General features: G+C 47.2%; 1 protein-coding gene and 1 pseudogene across 1 annotated transcript in view; both read left to right on the top strand.

Moving 5' to 3' along the window:
- The window catches only part of gnaz (guanine nucleotide binding protein (G protein), alpha z polypeptide), a 21,653-nt gene extending 5,063 nt beyond the window's left edge, over positions 1 to 16,590 (top strand). Inside the window, 5 exon segments of the mRNA XM_060050287.1 lie at positions 3,222 to 4,173; positions 4,176 to 4,756; positions 4,758 to 4,787; positions 4,789 to 4,827; positions 14,123 to 16,590. Coding sequence (XP_059906270.1) covers positions 4,104 to 4,173; positions 4,176 to 4,756; positions 4,758 to 4,787; positions 4,789 to 4,827; positions 14,123 to 14,467 — 1,065 coding nt within the window. The 5' untranslated portion in view covers positions 3,222 to 4,103 and the 3' untranslated portion in view covers positions 14,468 to 16,590.
- On the top strand, positions 6,042 to 6,160 carry LOC132456675 (5S ribosomal RNA; annotated as a pseudogene).
- Positions 16,591 to 17,405: the final 815 nt, after the last annotated feature.

Here is a 17,405-nt window from a genome sequence, read left to right as displayed (position 1 = left end):
TAGGGCGAGGTATGAGTCGGATGGCGATAGCCCGCGGGAGCTACGTAAGCATCGTGACCTCATAGCAGCCCCCCCACAGTGAAGCCTGCTAATAAATCCAGGGAAAAAGTTATCCCCAAGTCGCACAGAAGTGACCATTCTATGTCGACTAATCAACGACGGTGTGTGTAGCTCGAACCTGTTGGCACCCTTTCAGAAGTCTAAGTACCCCAACGGAGGAGTACTGAGAGATAAGTAGGCCTACAGCTAATTAGTGCCAAGTCTGGGCCCCGCCCACTTTTGGCAAGTGTGAAACGCGAACCGCGCCGTACCGATTCAAACATCTACCCGCACCCGCCGGTGGAAACGCGTCATAAACCACATCACTTTACTCGTACACGTCGTATGAACACCTCTAACATTTAGTACTAACCAATAGCAACACTTCCCAACAGTATCACTGTACAATAGAAACACTTCCCACTAGTATCGCTACCCAATAGCGCTGGTCAGATTCATTTGTAAATCCAACAGGCTTCTGGGACATCGATGTTGTTTTAGATTCCAATAGATTATTTTTTCTAGGTGTTATTTGAGACCAGTTGGTAAAAGCTCTGTTGTAAAATGATCTATGTGTTTTAATTTTTTATTTAAAATGTGTTATTCATCACATAACACGAAACGACACGGTATGGCGTCGCATAACATCGGGGTCTCTGTTAAATATGTAAATGACTTCTGCAACAGGCAACAGTCATGTGATTATTAGCATTGCGCGACGTGCTGCTCTGTATCTTTGGAGGCCAGAACCTCACCAGCACTAACTGAACTTACCGCTAACAACTTAAGACCGGCCTTGTTGTCCCCCCGCGATGCAGTCCTGTCTGTCTCCCTGTTTGTAAACGTTTCCATCAAGCGAAGCTATACATTCTGTCACCCGCCTGCATCCATACATATCCCACCCTATCCCACGTGTCTTACGGCCCTTTACACAAAACCACTGCTGGAGAGTCAATCTCCTGGTATATTCATACAAAACCTCTAACCCTAACCTCTGAATATGACGCAATATTTTTTCAGTGGCGTTGTCAGAATCTCACTCTCTCAGCAGTTTATCCAAAACGTTACTTCAAAGGACCAGAGAGACAAGAGGAAAGCGCCATCTCTGCATCTTTCCTACGAGCACATTGAATTAGCACAGCATTTTATATGTTTTATGGAACGTTTCATGGACTCCTATACACCGGTTGGGTTGGCTGAGGCCGTGAAGGCCTGAGGCCAGAGGACATTGCTCTCCACTCTGTTTGTGTTGTGATGCTTTGTTATGGCTTTGTTCTGCTCTGTTTGCCCTCTGATTTCTATGTGGAGCTAGCTTCCTCTTCTATGCTCTCTCTCCCCTTCCCTCTCCCTCTCCCTCTCCCTCTCCCTCTCCCTCTCCCTCTCTCTCTCTCTCTCTCTCCCTCTCCCTCTCTCTCTCTCTCTCTCTCTTCTCTCTCTCTCTCTCTCTCTCTCTCCCTCTCTCTCTCTCTCTCTCTCTCTCTCTCTCTCCCTCTCTCTATGTCACATGTTCTCTCTCTTTCCTTCATTTCCCTCACTCTCTCCCCCGTTCCAGCCACCCTCACTCTCTACCTCCCTCCCCTTTCTCTTCCTCTGTCTCTCTCTCCCCCCTGCTCCCTATCTCTCGGTCAGCTCTAGGAAGCGTCATGCATCCCATAGAAACTAGGCCACAGCATGGTATCATATTTGTTCAGCTCAGCCGATAGCATACACACGGTGTCACTGGCAATCTTTTCATTCTGAAGGGATCAAACACACTGCTTTTAAGCACAAAAACAAAGGTGTTCTTGAATTGAAGGGCGTTCACCAAAGCGAAGACATCCATGTTCAACTACCGCTCATAAATTAATCAGCAGAAATAAGTGACCTACGGCATTTAATTTGACCTCATTTTCAGGATCCAATAACAGCACCTGTCGGAAAAACACAAACTGATTTCTTCTAAAGAGAGAGAGGGAGGGTTTATATTAAAAATCGATAGAAGCGATCATGAAGAGACACATGCTGGCCTGCTGGCCCAGTTGTTTTCTACTGGAAAAGTCAAAAATATTGAACTGCATTAAACATTAGGTTAAACATTAGGTTGAACATCAGGTTAAACATTATGTAAACATTACGTTAAACATTACATTCATCGTTACAAGAAACATTACAAGAAACATTACATTAAATTAAACATTACATTTAACATCTCTTATTCATCTCGTTAAACATTACATTAAACATTCAGTTTAACATTATGTTACACATTTCACCTAAACATTATGTCTAAACATTAAGGTAGACATTACAATAAACATAATGTTAAACAATACAAGAAACATTACTAACAATCATTCACGTTAAACATTACATTAAACATAGAGAGGGAGAGAGAGAGAGAGAGAGAGAGAGAGAGAGAGAGAGAGAGAGAGATGAGACAGAGAGAGAGAGAGAGAGAGAGAGAGAGAGAAGAGAGAGAGAGAGAGAGAGAGAGAGGTTTCAGCTAATACATTCAATCCTTTATCCTGCATATGTCCTTTTAAACCTCTGAAACAGGTACACGATGCCAGGGCTATGTTTATGCATGGGTTATGACCTTGTGTGTGAGTGTGTTTTTGTGTGTGTGTGTGTCTGTGTGTGTGTGTGGTGTGTGTGTGTGTGTGTGTGTGTGTGTGTGTGTGTTGTGTTGGTTTGTGTGTTTATATGTGCGTGTGTTTATCAAATGAGCAAATGTGGTTGTTAAAATCTACTTTGGCTGGTATGGTCCATGGTGACACAGGACTGAAAATGGTGGCCGATCATAGCAGACTTACAAAGTACAAGAGACGCATTGAAAGTGTGTGCGTGTGTGTGTTTGATTTGTGCGAGAGATTGCAATCGCATGTTTGTGATTTGTGATTAAAAGCGTCTGTGTTTGAGTCTGTGTGTGTGTGTTTGTGTATGATTCTGATTGTGCATGTACGCGGGACCTCTTGCATATACACGGGCGTATGCCTTACCCTTGTCCATTAACAGCCTTGACCTTTGGAGCCGTGAAGTCGAGATATGGCTGCTTTCAGAACACACTGAATCAGTCCCTCAGTGCTACCGCTGTGTGCTCAGTACCACTAATGCCCCAGGCCTCTATGGATGCAGACAGGACCGCTTACAATGATCCTGACCACCCTCTCTGTCCCTGCCCCTCTCTCCCTCTCTCATGGCAGGTCACCCCCCTCACACAGAGCCCTCCTCACCAGCAGCAGAAGAGGAAGAGGAAGAGGAAGAGGAGGTCTGATGGGCAGCCGGTTGTAGCGGAGGCCAGACCCAGGACGCGGCCGCCCCAGAGTCATGTGGAACAGGAGCCAGAGGGTTTTGCTATCCGCACGTTTCAGGCCCAAACACCGTGTTCACCGCACGCGCTGTAGCTCCGCCTCCCTTCCGGGCTCCCTCCTCCTCCTCCTCCTCCGCCACCACCAACACAACCGCCGCGGCCTCTCCTCCTGCGCCTCCTCCTCCCTCCCGCCCTCCTCCTCGGCCATCTGCTATGAGCCCCAGCTCTCTCGGCCCAGCAGGCGGTCCAACTCCAGCGCCAGACTGAGTGGCAGCGTCCCAGCAGCCCTGGTCCGTCCGCCAGGGACGCACACACCTGCCTCCCCGCTCGGGCCAGACGCCGAGCCAACGCCGCTGAGCCCCTCTTCTCCTTCCCCCTCTTCTTCTTCTTCTTCTTCTTCTTCTTCTTCTTCTTCGTCTTCTTCTTCTTCTTCTTTGGTTCCTTCACTTATTCTCACCCCAGACCCCAGACTCAAAACGCTGAGCCTGAAGGGGGAACACTTTCCAACCTAAATAAAACTCAGTCCAGCATAGTCTTCGCTGAACCTGCTTCCGGATCTCGACTCTGCCCCTCCTAGGCCTCCCTCCCCCGCCCGACTCCCACCAACACCACCACCTGCCGCCACCACCTCCTCCCCCCCCTCCCCCTCTGCTCCCCCCCCTCTCCCGCCCCCTCCCTCCCCCCACCCATCCTCCTGAACCCGTCCTCCATAGTAGCGGGCCCTCGTCACCCCGGCAGCACGTTGTCCTTGGCGATCACCACGTGGCGGAGGACCATGGGATGCCGACAGAGCTCCGAGGAGAAGGAGGCGGCGCGGCGCTCGCGGCGCATCGACCGCCACCTCCGTCCGAGAGCCTGCGGCAGCGGCGGGAGATCAAGCTGCTGCTGCTGGGCACCAGCAACTCGGGCAAGAGCACCATCGTCAAGCAGATGAAGATCATCCACAGCGGCGGCTTCAACCTGGAGGCCTGCAAGGAGTACAAGCCGCTCATCCTGTACAACGCCATCGACTCGCTGACGCGCATCATCCGCGCCCTGGCCACGCTCAAGATTGACTTCCAGGACGCCGACCGCGCCTACGACGCCGTGCAGCTCTTCGCCCTGACGGGGCCGGCCGAGAGCAAGGGGGAGATCACGGGCGAGCTGCAGGGCGTGATGAAGCGGCTGTGGGCCGACGCCGGCGTCCAGGAGTGCTTCCAGCGCTCCAACGAGTACCACCTGGAGGACAACACGGCCTACTACCTGAACGACATGGAGCGCATCTCGGCCAACGAGTTCATCCCCACGGTGGAGGACATCCTGCGCTCCCGCGACATGACCACGGGCATCGTGGAGAACAAGTTCACCTTCAAGGAGCTCACCTTCAAGATGGTGGACGTGGGCGGCCAGCGCTCCGAGCGCAAGAAGTGGATCCACTGCTTCGAGGGCCGTGACCGCCATCATCTTCTGCGTGGAGCTGAGGCGGCTACGACCTCAAGCTCTACGAGGATAACCAGACGGTGAGCCCGGGCACGCACACGCACACACACACACACACACACACACACACACACACACACACACACACACACACACACACACACACACACACACAGTATGTGCAAACATGCATCCACACACACACACACACACACACACACACACACACACACACACACACACACACACACACGCACACAGCACACACACACACACACACACACACACACACACACACACACACACACACACACACACACACACAGATGCAGCATGCACACACGCACAAGTATGCACACAAACACACATCCACGCACACACGCACACGTACAGAATATGCACACATTTACGCACACCATACGCACGTACGGTATGCAACACACGCAATGCACACAAACACACACAACATAGCCAGATATGGGCCCCACATGCACACACACATACAGCCAACACACACATACCAGGTATGCACCCAAACACATACAGTATGCACGCACACATACGCAAAAACACCGCACACATACAGTAGGCGCACATACAAACAGTGTGCCCACACATACATGTACACACACAGGCGCCCACTTTGAGGTGCGAGCCTGTAGGGAGCGGTCACGGCAGCAGGATGGGTGGAGGACTGATAGACGCTCCATTATCATCTCTGAGTAACTGGTTCCTCGTTGGAGCTGATGCATCTTTGTCGATGTTCGCTTAAAGGGTGTTTCTCTAGAGGAGACGCACACATCTCACCCAATAGGAGTGAAAAAAACTATAGCCTAAATACTGATATCCATATCCGGTTTACAAACCGAATCTGGTGTTGGGCAATCAAAAGTATTGATTCTGTGTCATAACCGAACAAGCGAACAACAGGAAACAGGAAACAGCTGATGCTGAAGAAGCTCATGTTCAGTGTTTATTTTCTCTTGTGATTTCCTCTCAAAATTGTTGTCTTCTCAAATCATCTTCTGAAATGCTCATATGGTCTTCATCCAACAGTATTGCCGTCCTTACCAACCGTATCACTGATTAGATAAGAACAGACCGGAGATTAAAAAAAAAAAATTACACCTCGCTCTTTTTACACAAAAATGAAAAAATAATTACACAAAAAATGACTTTTCGGACGTGATAGATCACTTGCTGCATAAACGCAGAGGTAAATGAGCTTAAACGTTAACTACATTTTTTTAACCATCAGTGACAATACTTGAATATTGGAATCATCCATACCCTTCGTAAGGGTCTTACCACCATGGACAGGCCCGATCTCGTCTGATCTCGGAAGCTAAGCATGGTCGGGCCTGGTTAGTACCTGGATGGGAGACCACCTGGGAATACCAGGTGCTGTAAGTGGTGTCGGGTGGTGGCCTATAGGTGGCACACTTCCCTCTGGCCCCTTCACTCATCAATCCCGATGCCCCAGTGCAGTGACGGGGACACTGTGCTGTGGAAGATGCCGTCCTTCGGAGTTGACGTAAAACCGAGGTCCTGACTCACTGAGGTCATAAAAGATCCCAGGGCACTTATTGTGAAGAGTAGGGGTTTCCCCGGTGTCCTGGCCCAACCAGGCTCATTCAATCTGGCCCCCTAATCATCCTCCTGTATTAATTGGCTGACTCATTAATCCCTCGCTCTCCACCTCATGCTGGTATGTGGTGAGCGTTCTGGCGCAGATTGGCTGCCGTGCAACACCCAAGTGGGTGCTACACAATGGTGGTTCTTAGTGAGGTTCCCCCTTCACTGTAAAAGTGTCTAGAAAAGCGCTATATAAATTCAATCCATTATTATTATAAGTTACCAATCTAGAATAACAACAGGAGGCATTAACGTGATGAAGACTTGTATTGAGGTTGTTGGAGGCCTAATGCTGTTGGGGACAGGATGCTGGATGTAACCGGGGAAGAAGTCAGTGAGTTAGATTCTGTGCCTGCGTAACACCGGCCCATAATGTGATTGATGCATTAATGCATAAACCTACTGACCCCGGTTTTTCAATTTCAATAAGTGTTACCATTATCTCCTAAACATGCTATTAAGCTTTGTTTAGCCATGTGGAAATCAGCTTCCTCTGAAACAGATGTGTGTGTGTGTGTGTGTGTGTGTGTGTGTGCGTGTGTCTGAAACTATTGAGAATGGAGGTAAAGTTGAGTCCCCCCCCATCCCAGCCGCCCCCTGCTAATGAACGGTATAACACACAAAACACCCGGTGTACATCACACCGAGTCAGAACACGAAATCAATTAGTTTGGCAAGCTAAAATTACACACAGAGCAGATAAAAAACGCATCACGGTGTTAATTGAGTTCACAGATGTAAGGTTTGAGGTGTACCTGGGAGGATTCACCACGGGGACTTGGGAAGGAGCTGGGGGGGGGGGGGGGGGGGGGGGGGTTGAGACTCGTGATCCTGCGACACCGTGAGGAACCGGATGAGACGAAGCGACAGAGAAGCCAGTTGTTTATGTGGGATCGATAAGAAATCTCTGCTCTGTATTCGTTACATGGCAGTATGTACTGAGCGGTAAACATTTAAACGTTTGAGTCACCGACTGCACCTTTGCGTACATTTTACACTTGTGTAAGGAAATCCACAAGGGATCTTCTGATTTTGTTCTGTTTCCTGGCCAACAATATGATAAAAAATACAAACTATTTCAAGTAAAGTTTGAGCAGAACCAATGTCTAAATGAAGCGTTCACACCATGACCAGGCGCAGCATCATACACCACACAGCGCCTCCTGGCCAAGATGCTCTTGGAAGCGTGTTCCCGTTCTCAGTGTGCCACCTGACACCCCCCCCCCCCCCCCCCCCCCCCCCCCCCCCCCCCCTCTCCCGACAGACCTTTTTCATCAAGTGGATGCAAAAAAATCCTGCAAATATATGAAATGATTACAACGAGCATACAGGGAACATTCATAAACATACATCTCTATATATTGTTAATATAAAAGTAATATATTAATGAAAGAAGGGGTAGGCTAATTACACAGATAAACAGTTTCTGCCCACCGCCTGAGCTATAAAATAGTAAATAGGCGGGATAAGCCTTCAGCAGCCGCCGCCGCGTTGGGAACAGGCTAAAACCGCCTAGGCACGTTCAGAGCGAGCTGGAAGCGTTTGATTTAATGACATGGCAAATGTCTAGCTGACCCTTTCACTGTCACATTGGGTTGCCGGGTTTAAGCCACAACAGCCGTCACCTGACACCCGCAGTTAAGAACCGGCCCCTGAAGGTCCAATAAAGAGCTGGCTGCTGATTATATTCTGCAAAACCCCAATCAAGATGCTGAAATATTTACTTTCTCGAAGGAATGTGCTTTGAAGCTCAAATGAATAATTGAACGACCGCTATAGGAAAAAACATAAATACAAACACGGTTGCATTAACTGGTACAGCGAACGTACACGGGAGGCGTCGGAGGAGGGAACATAAAGTGTAAACCGTGGAGGCAGCCACTCATTTAGTTTGGAAGCCGGCTACATTTACATTGTTAAATATCACAGCATTGATAATGGCCCCTGCGTAACTCCTTTGGTTCCCCTGTGGATGAAACAGACAGAGGGTTTTCAAACACAGTGGCCTCTGTAGAGACAGGAGCACAGCCCACCAGGTGGACAGAACAATAGACCCGGGGTACAACTAAAGAGATGGCTGTTAATATATTGTAATTGTACCATATAGCAAAAAAAACATTGAGGCCACTATTCACAGAAATAATCCATATTCACTGGGACTAACAAATCATACACACGGGCTGGTTTGAAGAGAACCGTCTGGCTTTTGTTTGTTTTACTCTGAATCTGAGTGTCTATAACAATAAAGTATTATTGATAGGGGCACTGAAATATTATGAGTGAAGAAATAACTATATGAAGAACAAGATTTAAAAAATCCACAAACAAGTCCCCACCGTCAGTTATATAATGCTTTACTCATTTTGAGATTACAAAATGTGGATGTGCTAAAATCCCGTATGATGATCACGTTAACATTTCATCTCAGCCCAACAATATCAAATACATTCCTAGAAATCCAGTCTCTCTTTAGGGTCAGAATGATTCGCTCTTACTTCATGCAAATATTGAAATAGGATCATAGTGTAATGTTACTAGCCTGTATGATTAGTACAGGCTAGTAACAAGTATGATTTAGAAAATACACGAGAAGTAGTGTCTGCCTCTGTGGGGCCATCAACAACATGTTACTTAGTGTACTTATCAGGAACATAAGGAAAGCAATTGAGGCAGTTATGATGAGTACACACACACATACACGCACACATAAACACACACACAAACACACACACACACACACACACACGCACACGCACACGCACACGCACGCACGCACACACACACACACACACACACACACACACACACACAGACACACACACACACACACACACACACACACACACACACACACAACACACACACACACACACACCACACACACACCTTACATGGTCATAAACCCACAACCTTGTAGATATCCCTCGGCTGTGTACATGGTGTTATTACTCATTCCTTATCCCTCTGACATTGTCACATGGTGGTTGTGACCCAGGTTATACCCATCACAGTGAAAACAACATAGCATGTCATTTATTAAGTAGCCATAAATGTGTGTGTGTGGGTGTGTGTGTGTGTGTGTGTGTGGTGTGTGTGTGTGTGTGTGTGTGTGTGTGTGTGTGTGTGTGTGTGGTGTGTGTGTGTGTGTGTGTGTGTGTCTTTGTGTGTGTGTGTGTGTGTGTGTGTGTGTGCATGTGCATGTGTGTGTGAGTGTGTGTTGATGTGTGTGTGCGTGTGTCTGCAGTGCTGCCTACTGAGGCCTGCTTCTCCACTTGATTGGTCCTAACAACAGGGAAGAAGTGATCCGTAAAGACAGAGCGTGCGCTCCCGGCCATAGTTGGGTCCTCCCAAGTGACCTGGACAAGATGGCGGCCTTCTTTTTGTTTGGCCCATTACAACATTAATGGAACAAGGGAGATAATAACGCTGTCTCATATAGAGGCGCATGGCAGACTGATTCAAATAAACTTTGGGTTATGTCTCATTCAATTGAAACCCAAATGGCAGCAAGCGCTCTGTCTGTCACGTCCTGTTCCTGGATCAGACCTCGCATGACGCTACTGTAACCGCCCAGGCGTCACATCATAACTATTATATCTACTAACTTACTACTAATTACTATCACAGTTATTATCCAGCAGTTATTATCCAACAGTCCACCCCAAGTCACATGTCTTCGCAAGTAATAGAAAGTTCTTCTGGTACCATATTGAAATGAGCCGACCCACTCTTTTCTTGTTCAACCCTTCTCATACTCAGTGGTTCATATTCACATTTTAACTCACCCACAGCTGCACTCCTCTTGCAAAAGACAAATATTATTCCTGCGCAATACATTTTTTTGCTTTTCAAACCGATCCCCGGTGCATTTTCCCCGTCCCATCCCAGTATTCATAATGAATTGGTTTCCACGGATACCGTTGCTAAGCAACAGGGCCAGTCAAATGCTCCGAATCCTGGGCTGTTGACAGTGAGCTGTGTCCTGGAGGGTGTGTATGTGGGGGGGGGGGGGGGGGGGGGGGGGGGGGGCGTGTTGGGGGAGCATGAACAGCAACGCTGGAAACGATTGATGCAGTGTATTGATTATGTGTGTGCGGGCGTGCGCGCGTTCTTGCTTGGTGTGTGTGATGTGGAAACAGTTCCAAAGGTGTGACTTTACAGATAGGAATTTGTATCTGTTCATGTGCGAATCCTCACATTTAGTGAGCGTCTTTCTGCTAGATAGCAGCGGTGGTTTCTTGGCTGACTTTATCTACTTAGCTACAAAGCAACTCTGTGTTGCATATACTTTGATACTTTAAGTCATCTACGTTACTTAGTGATAACCCAATGATTTATAGTTATACAGTTATATACTTAAAAATATTGGCATTCATTATCAGAAACATGGAACGATGTGGGAAGCCGTCGCCGTGGACCATCCTCATTAAATGAGGCGGCTCCTCGCTCAACGCGTCGCTCCTCAATGCAGAGAACTGCAGAGAGTCTTACTGCTGGGCTGCAGCCCCTCATTAATACTAAAGCTTAATTAAAACCCTGCGCCGCTGCCAGGCTACTCCAAGAAGCCACAGGGAAGCCAGGTTGACAAAGAATGTGGTGTGTGTGTGTGTGTGTGTGTGTGTGTGTGTGTGTGTGTGTGTGTGTGTGTGTGTGTGTGTGTGTGTGTGTGTGTGTGTGTGTGTGTGTGTGTGTGTGTGTGTGTGTGTGTGTGTGTGTATGTGTATGTATGTTTTTCCTGGAAAGGAGGGCGCTCACCTGTTTATTAATAAACACACACCTGAAGGGGTCCTCCCACCTGGTGTGTTTGTGTGTGTGTGTGTGTGTGTGTGTGTGTGTGTGTGTGTATGTGTGCGAGTGTGTGAGAGAGTGTGTGTGTGTTCGAGTGTGCAAGTGTGTGTGTGTGTGTGTGTGTGTGCATCTGCCTGTGCGTGTGTGTGTGTGTGTGTGTGTGAATGCATATTTGTCTGTGTGTGTACGTGCGAATATGCATATGTGTGTGTGCATGCGTGCGTGCGTGTGCGTGTGTGTCTGTGTGGAACTAGAGATTAAGCAGACGTAAACATTGACCTAGGCGCCTCCAAGCTCCAGTGAATCGAGGGGATAATGTGAAAGCTGTTTCTGCATTGATATTAAAGGACCCATGTCGGTCTGTGGTAGCTATGTGTCAACATGTGGGTTGGTTGCGTGTAAAGCTGGACTAGATTGATGGCCCGGGAGGGGAACAGAATAACACTAGACAACATTGATATTGATTGAGTCCGCAATGTGACAAATCACAAAATCACAACCCGGATTGGGTCCTTCTTCGCTGTAGTGTTTGTTGTCCAAGATACTGCCCGTGTCACAACCATTTTCTCTCTCTCTCTCTCTCTCTCTCTCTCTCTCTCTCTCTCTCTCTCTCCCTCTCTCTCTCTCTCTCTCTCTCTCTCCCTCTCTCTCTCCCTCTCTCTCTATATATATATATATATATCTTTATCTCTCTCTATCTCTCTCGTTTCTTCTGAGTAGATCTTGTGATTTGCTCAGAGCCCCATGTTGTTGTTTTCTGTAACCTTTTAAACGGCAGTCCGACTGCTTGCAGTCACAAGCTACAGGCTACACCCAACACTACTGGCTACACTGACTGCTACTGGCTACACCCAAAGCCACTGGCTACACCCAACTCTACCGGCTACACCCAAAGCTACTGGCTACACCCAACGCTACCTGCTACACCCAAAGCTACTGGCTACACCCAACGCTACAGTGTTCACCCAACGCTACAGTGTTCACCCAACGCTACAGGCTACACCTAACGCTACAGGCTACACCCAACGCTACTGGCTACACCCAATGCTACAGTGTTCACCCAACGCTACAGGCTACACCCAACGCTAAAGGCTACACCCAACGCTACTGGCTACACCCAATGCTACAGTGTTCACCCAACGCTACAGGCTACACCCAACGCTACAGGCTACACCCAACGCTACAGGCTACACCCAACGCTAGTGGCTACACCAAACACTATTTGGCTACTGGCTACTGGCTTAGGGCTGCTGCCTTAGGACTATTGGTTATGGGCTACTGGCTACTGTATACTGGCTTAGGGCTACTGGTTTAGGGCCACCGGCTACTGGCTTAGCACTACTGCCTTAGGACTAGTGGTTATGGACTACTGGCTACTGGCTTAGGGCTGCTGGCTACATGCTATGGCTATACCCCACGTGCCTTTTCCATGGCTGCTCCTTTCTCTCACAAATGCACCGTCATGGCATACCGCCCCACAGAGCAGTTATCTAGGCAAACACAGATCTCTCTCTCTCTTCTCTGTACTGCACACACACAGCATGCAAAAACTCTCTTTCTCACGAACACACACACACACACACACACACACACACACACACACACACACACACACACACACACACACACACACACACACACACACACACACACACACACACACACACACACACACACACAACCGGTTCAAGTTCAGGGGACGTTTTAAAAGGGATATTTTTGTGTGATCATTATTTTGATTAGTTAGTGAATGTGTCGTCTGGCTAATGTTGATAGTTTTTGCACAACATAAATTAATGTCAAGGTTGATTAGAACAAAATGGTACTTCTGCACACTGTTCAGCCATCATAGAAGGCAGAACAGCAATATTTAGTCAATAATTTGCTGCATCACCAAAAAAGGAGAAGGCAAGTAAATACGCCTGACTGCTACCTCAAGAGACGCTAACCAGGGGAGCTACGGACGTTGCTGTTGCTTTCAAAGACATTATGAGGCATCGGGCAGTCCGGGTGCATCGGTCAGCTGTATCGATCCATCCCTTTCTTGGATTATCGATCGCTAGTCCTGTTGACACGGAGAATCAGCGTTCTGCTGACCAACGCAGACGGCTCGTGATTGCTTTAGCGTCATCCTGGAGTACAATAGAAGGGCGGACATCATGTAATCATTCAGTATTTCCTGTTCACAGCTGTACAAGCGGAGCATCACGGCAGTACTCCTCCTCTGAAGGTCACGAGGCCTTGGGGGAGGTCGTCTTTAATGGAACGTTCTAGTGTGTGACTTGGTCGTTTGGCTTCTGCCTTCGCCGTAGGCTGGTTTTAACTGTCCATCTGTTCCCGGTCTGAGGAGTGGTAGAGACGATGACAGACTACAGTGCTCTGGTGTGGTGATGTCAGCCCTCCCTGACGGGCGTTGCAAATGAAAATCAATTGGGTTTTGGAGAAATCTGTCAAATTGCATTGCAGCGGCCCACTTAGACATCATCAGATCCCCTCTTTAAGAGCGAGGGCACTCAGGAGAAGAATTTAGCCTCATCTTCGACCACCGAGATCTTTGGGCCCTGTTGAAGAACAATAAAATTGCAGAGCTCCGCATTTGGATTTGGATTTACTCAGAGAATAGTTTGAACAAAGTAAGCTGTGTGGTAGCGTCTTTCAATACCGCGACGACTGTGAAACCCGTCTTTTGAAGTGGTTTCGGCCCCTTGGTTCAGACGTGGAACAAAAGTTACACAAAAGGATGGAAAGATATGGATCTTAGTATCCCATAATATATTATTATCATGGTACACACATTACATTTAATTGAAATACTATATATTCAAAAAAAGTTCATTTCGATTTTATCCATGTGTAAACATTTTATAATGTTGGATTCTCAATCTAGAAACATATACAAATGGACCCTGTTTTTAAACTTCTTTCCCGCCCATTCCCCCCCCCCGCCCACAGAGCCGCATGGCGGAGAGCTTGCGGCTGTTCGACTCCATCTGCAACAACAACTGGTTCACCAACACCTCGCTCATCCTCTTCCTCAACAAGAAGGACCTGCTGGCGGAGAAGATCAAGCGCATCCCGCTGACGGTGTGCTTCGCCGACTACAAGGGCCAGAACACCTACGAGGAGGCGGCCGTCTACGTGCAGCGGCAGTTCGAGGACCTCAACCGCAACAAGGAGACCAAGGAGATCTACTCCCACTTCACCTGCGCCACCGACACCAGCAACATCCAGTTCGTGTTCGACGCCGTCACGGACGTCATCATCCAGAACAATCTCAAGTACATCGGGCTGTGCTAGGAGGATCTCACCCCCCACCCCCAGCTGTACGGGTGGCGGGTGGAGGAGGGGTCGGGGGGGGGGGGGGTTAGCCGGTCTGCTGCGGGGGTTGCTGGTGGAGGAGGGACGGCTGTGAGGGAGGAGGAGGAGCAGGAGGAGGTGGAGCAGGAGGTGGTGGGAGGGGGTCTGCTGGGGAAAGACTCCTACGCTGCAGATTCCAAACAGGAGAAAGAACTAAAGGAGTCGATGGTCACGAGTCACGATGGGATTTTTAACCAATGTGTTTGCACTGAATATTAAGAGTATGTAGAGACACCCAAACACACACTTGTTTTTATTTTGTTTTTTTACCCCCACATGTGCACGCACGCACGCACGCACACACACACACACACACACACACACACACACTCTGACAACCAGTATACTCACATCAAGACACTAATAATCTCTCACAAAGACACATACACACACGCCCAGTAGTGCACAAACAGACAGGCACACAAACACACACACACACACACGAATGCTCAGACAAACACACACACACACACACACACACACACACACACACACACACACACACACACACTAATGCTTAGAAACACACACACACACACACACACACACACACACACACACACACACACACACACACACACACACACACACACACACACACACACACACACACACACACACACACACACACACACACACACACACACACACACACATAAACGCTCACACAAAGAAGGACTTTGAATCAACAGTCAAGCACATGTTTGACATGGAAGCACTGGAGTGAAGTTATAACTGTTATAACTTTAGTTATAACAATATATAATCCCGCCTGCCAGACTCCAGACTCTAATACCATTGTATTGGCAGGTTTGACTTTCTTTCTTTCTTTCTCCTTGGTTATTTTGCCTGAGTCCACTGATGCTGCTTTATCAGAAGGATGTTGACGACATCAAATCGCTCCTAGGAGTATTCACCCTGACAAAGGCAAGCACTCTATGGCCACACGGAAAATTGTGGACCATTTTTCGTATAAAACATGATGTCACAGGGGTTTTTGCCTAAAAGATAAAAAAAATAAACTGCCACACAGTGAAGTTACATTTTAATGTTTTTTTTACACATTATTCCCCTCTTATTGCCTGCCCCCCCCCCCCCCCCAAACCCCCGTAACCCCCTCTCTATCGTTTTTTTTTCATCCTGTGTATGACTTTGTCTGTTGAACCTGCCATTGGATGAGGTGCCGCTAAGCTCTGAGCTCTGAGGGTCAGAGCTCAGCAGTCCATACTCTCCTCATATTCCTAATGAGGACAAAAACGTGCCAATATCAGTGTATATAAGAGCAGATCCCATCCCATTATGTTACCCCTTTTTTTTATTGACAAATACATTTAAAACAAAAAAACATGCATGTTTTGTTTTGTTATTTTGGGATATTAATATATTTGATTTGGGATTTGTTTTCACTTTTATTTGATTTGAGTAATATATTCCCAAATATATATATATATACATATATATATATAAGTCAAACACTGTGTATGAATGTACAGCTGTTGTCAGAGAGGATTTATTCAACAGAGATATATTGAGAAAACAAAGGTGATGATGTCAATAACGACAAGGTGAAAATAGGTGATGGTACGATGATGATGACGATGAAGATGATGATGACGGTGATTATCACAATGATAATAACAACAGTGATAAACTCAACAACCATCCCAGCATGAAAATTTAACGCCGGTAAAAAAAAAAAAAAGGAAGGGGGAACTAATGTGAAAGTTTAAGGTTGCAAAAGAGTAAAATAAGTTACACATACATTCAGTTAGATTCTCCTTAAGTTCACTAAATGGAAATTGTTATACAGTCAGTCGTTATGATGTGTAAATATACTGTGAGGTACACTCTTTGTTAAAATAAATGGTAAATAAACAAATATATGAATAAAGGTTGAGTTGGAATGCCGCCAAGAGCGTGTGGGAGTGTGAGAGAGAGAGAGAAAGAGAGAGAGAGAGAGAGGGGGAGAGGGAGAGAGAGAGAGAGAGAGAGAGAGAGAGAGAGAGAGAGAGAGAGAGAGAGAGAGAGAGAGAGAGAGAGAGAGAGAGAGAGAGAGAGAGAGAGAGAGAGAAAAAGAGAGAGAGAGAGCTATAGGAGGAGGAAAGAAAGTTCCTTCTAACGTAACTTTTCTTTCTAAAAGGATAATGTGAAACAACTCAGCTATAAGGGCTTCAAGCTTCTTCTCTCACTTCACCGGAGGTCCACTTCAACAACAACAACAACAACAACAACAACAACCAATTCAAAGAAATATAAAGAGGACAATAACCATAAATAAAACAACTTATGCAAATTGTATTGTGTTTTACATGTTGTGTTTTGGTGAAAGATGGGCTTTCCTGTTGCTGGAGTGGGGGGATTCTTGCCATGTCTCCTAAAGTCCATGCCAACACACATAGTCTAAACCAACAGGAGCTACTCATCTCTGTTACTTCTCCTCTCATTATTATCCTGCATCAAGTCTTGCTGTTGCTCTAGAAAAGAGTGTGGCAGGGAACACACTGTTCTGAATCACTGGTGTCTCTGCTGTCTCAATCCATCATGAGAAAAAAAGAAAAGAGTCTGTTGCCACACAAAAAAAACACTAGAGTGAACGTAATGACCGCATAAAGTATGCAATGAAATTTCTCCTGAATGAACTTTGCTTATGTGTTATGGAGTGACAAACACTTTCGAGCAGCGTACAGATCCCACTCCAATTACAGCAGAAACCGTTTGCCCTGAGATGACCACTCAGGAAACCCCTTCCAGGCTCACTCACTCTGTTCACATTGGTTCACAAGTTCCCTCATTCAAACAGGAAGATCCACAAGGTAGGACCGCAAGGGACCACCATCAGGGACCACCAACAGGGGCATCCACCAGGAAGACCCACCAG

The sequence above is a fragment of the Gadus macrocephalus genome, chromosome 4 (assembly GCF_031168955.1).
Source record: "Gadus macrocephalus chromosome 4, ASM3116895v1".
In the NCBI taxonomy this organism is placed as follows: domain Eukaryota; kingdom Metazoa; phylum Chordata; class Actinopteri; order Gadiformes; family Gadidae; genus Gadus; species Gadus macrocephalus.
Note: the sequence above shows the minus strand (reverse complement) of the source record. Positions and strands in the feature narration are given on the sequence as shown.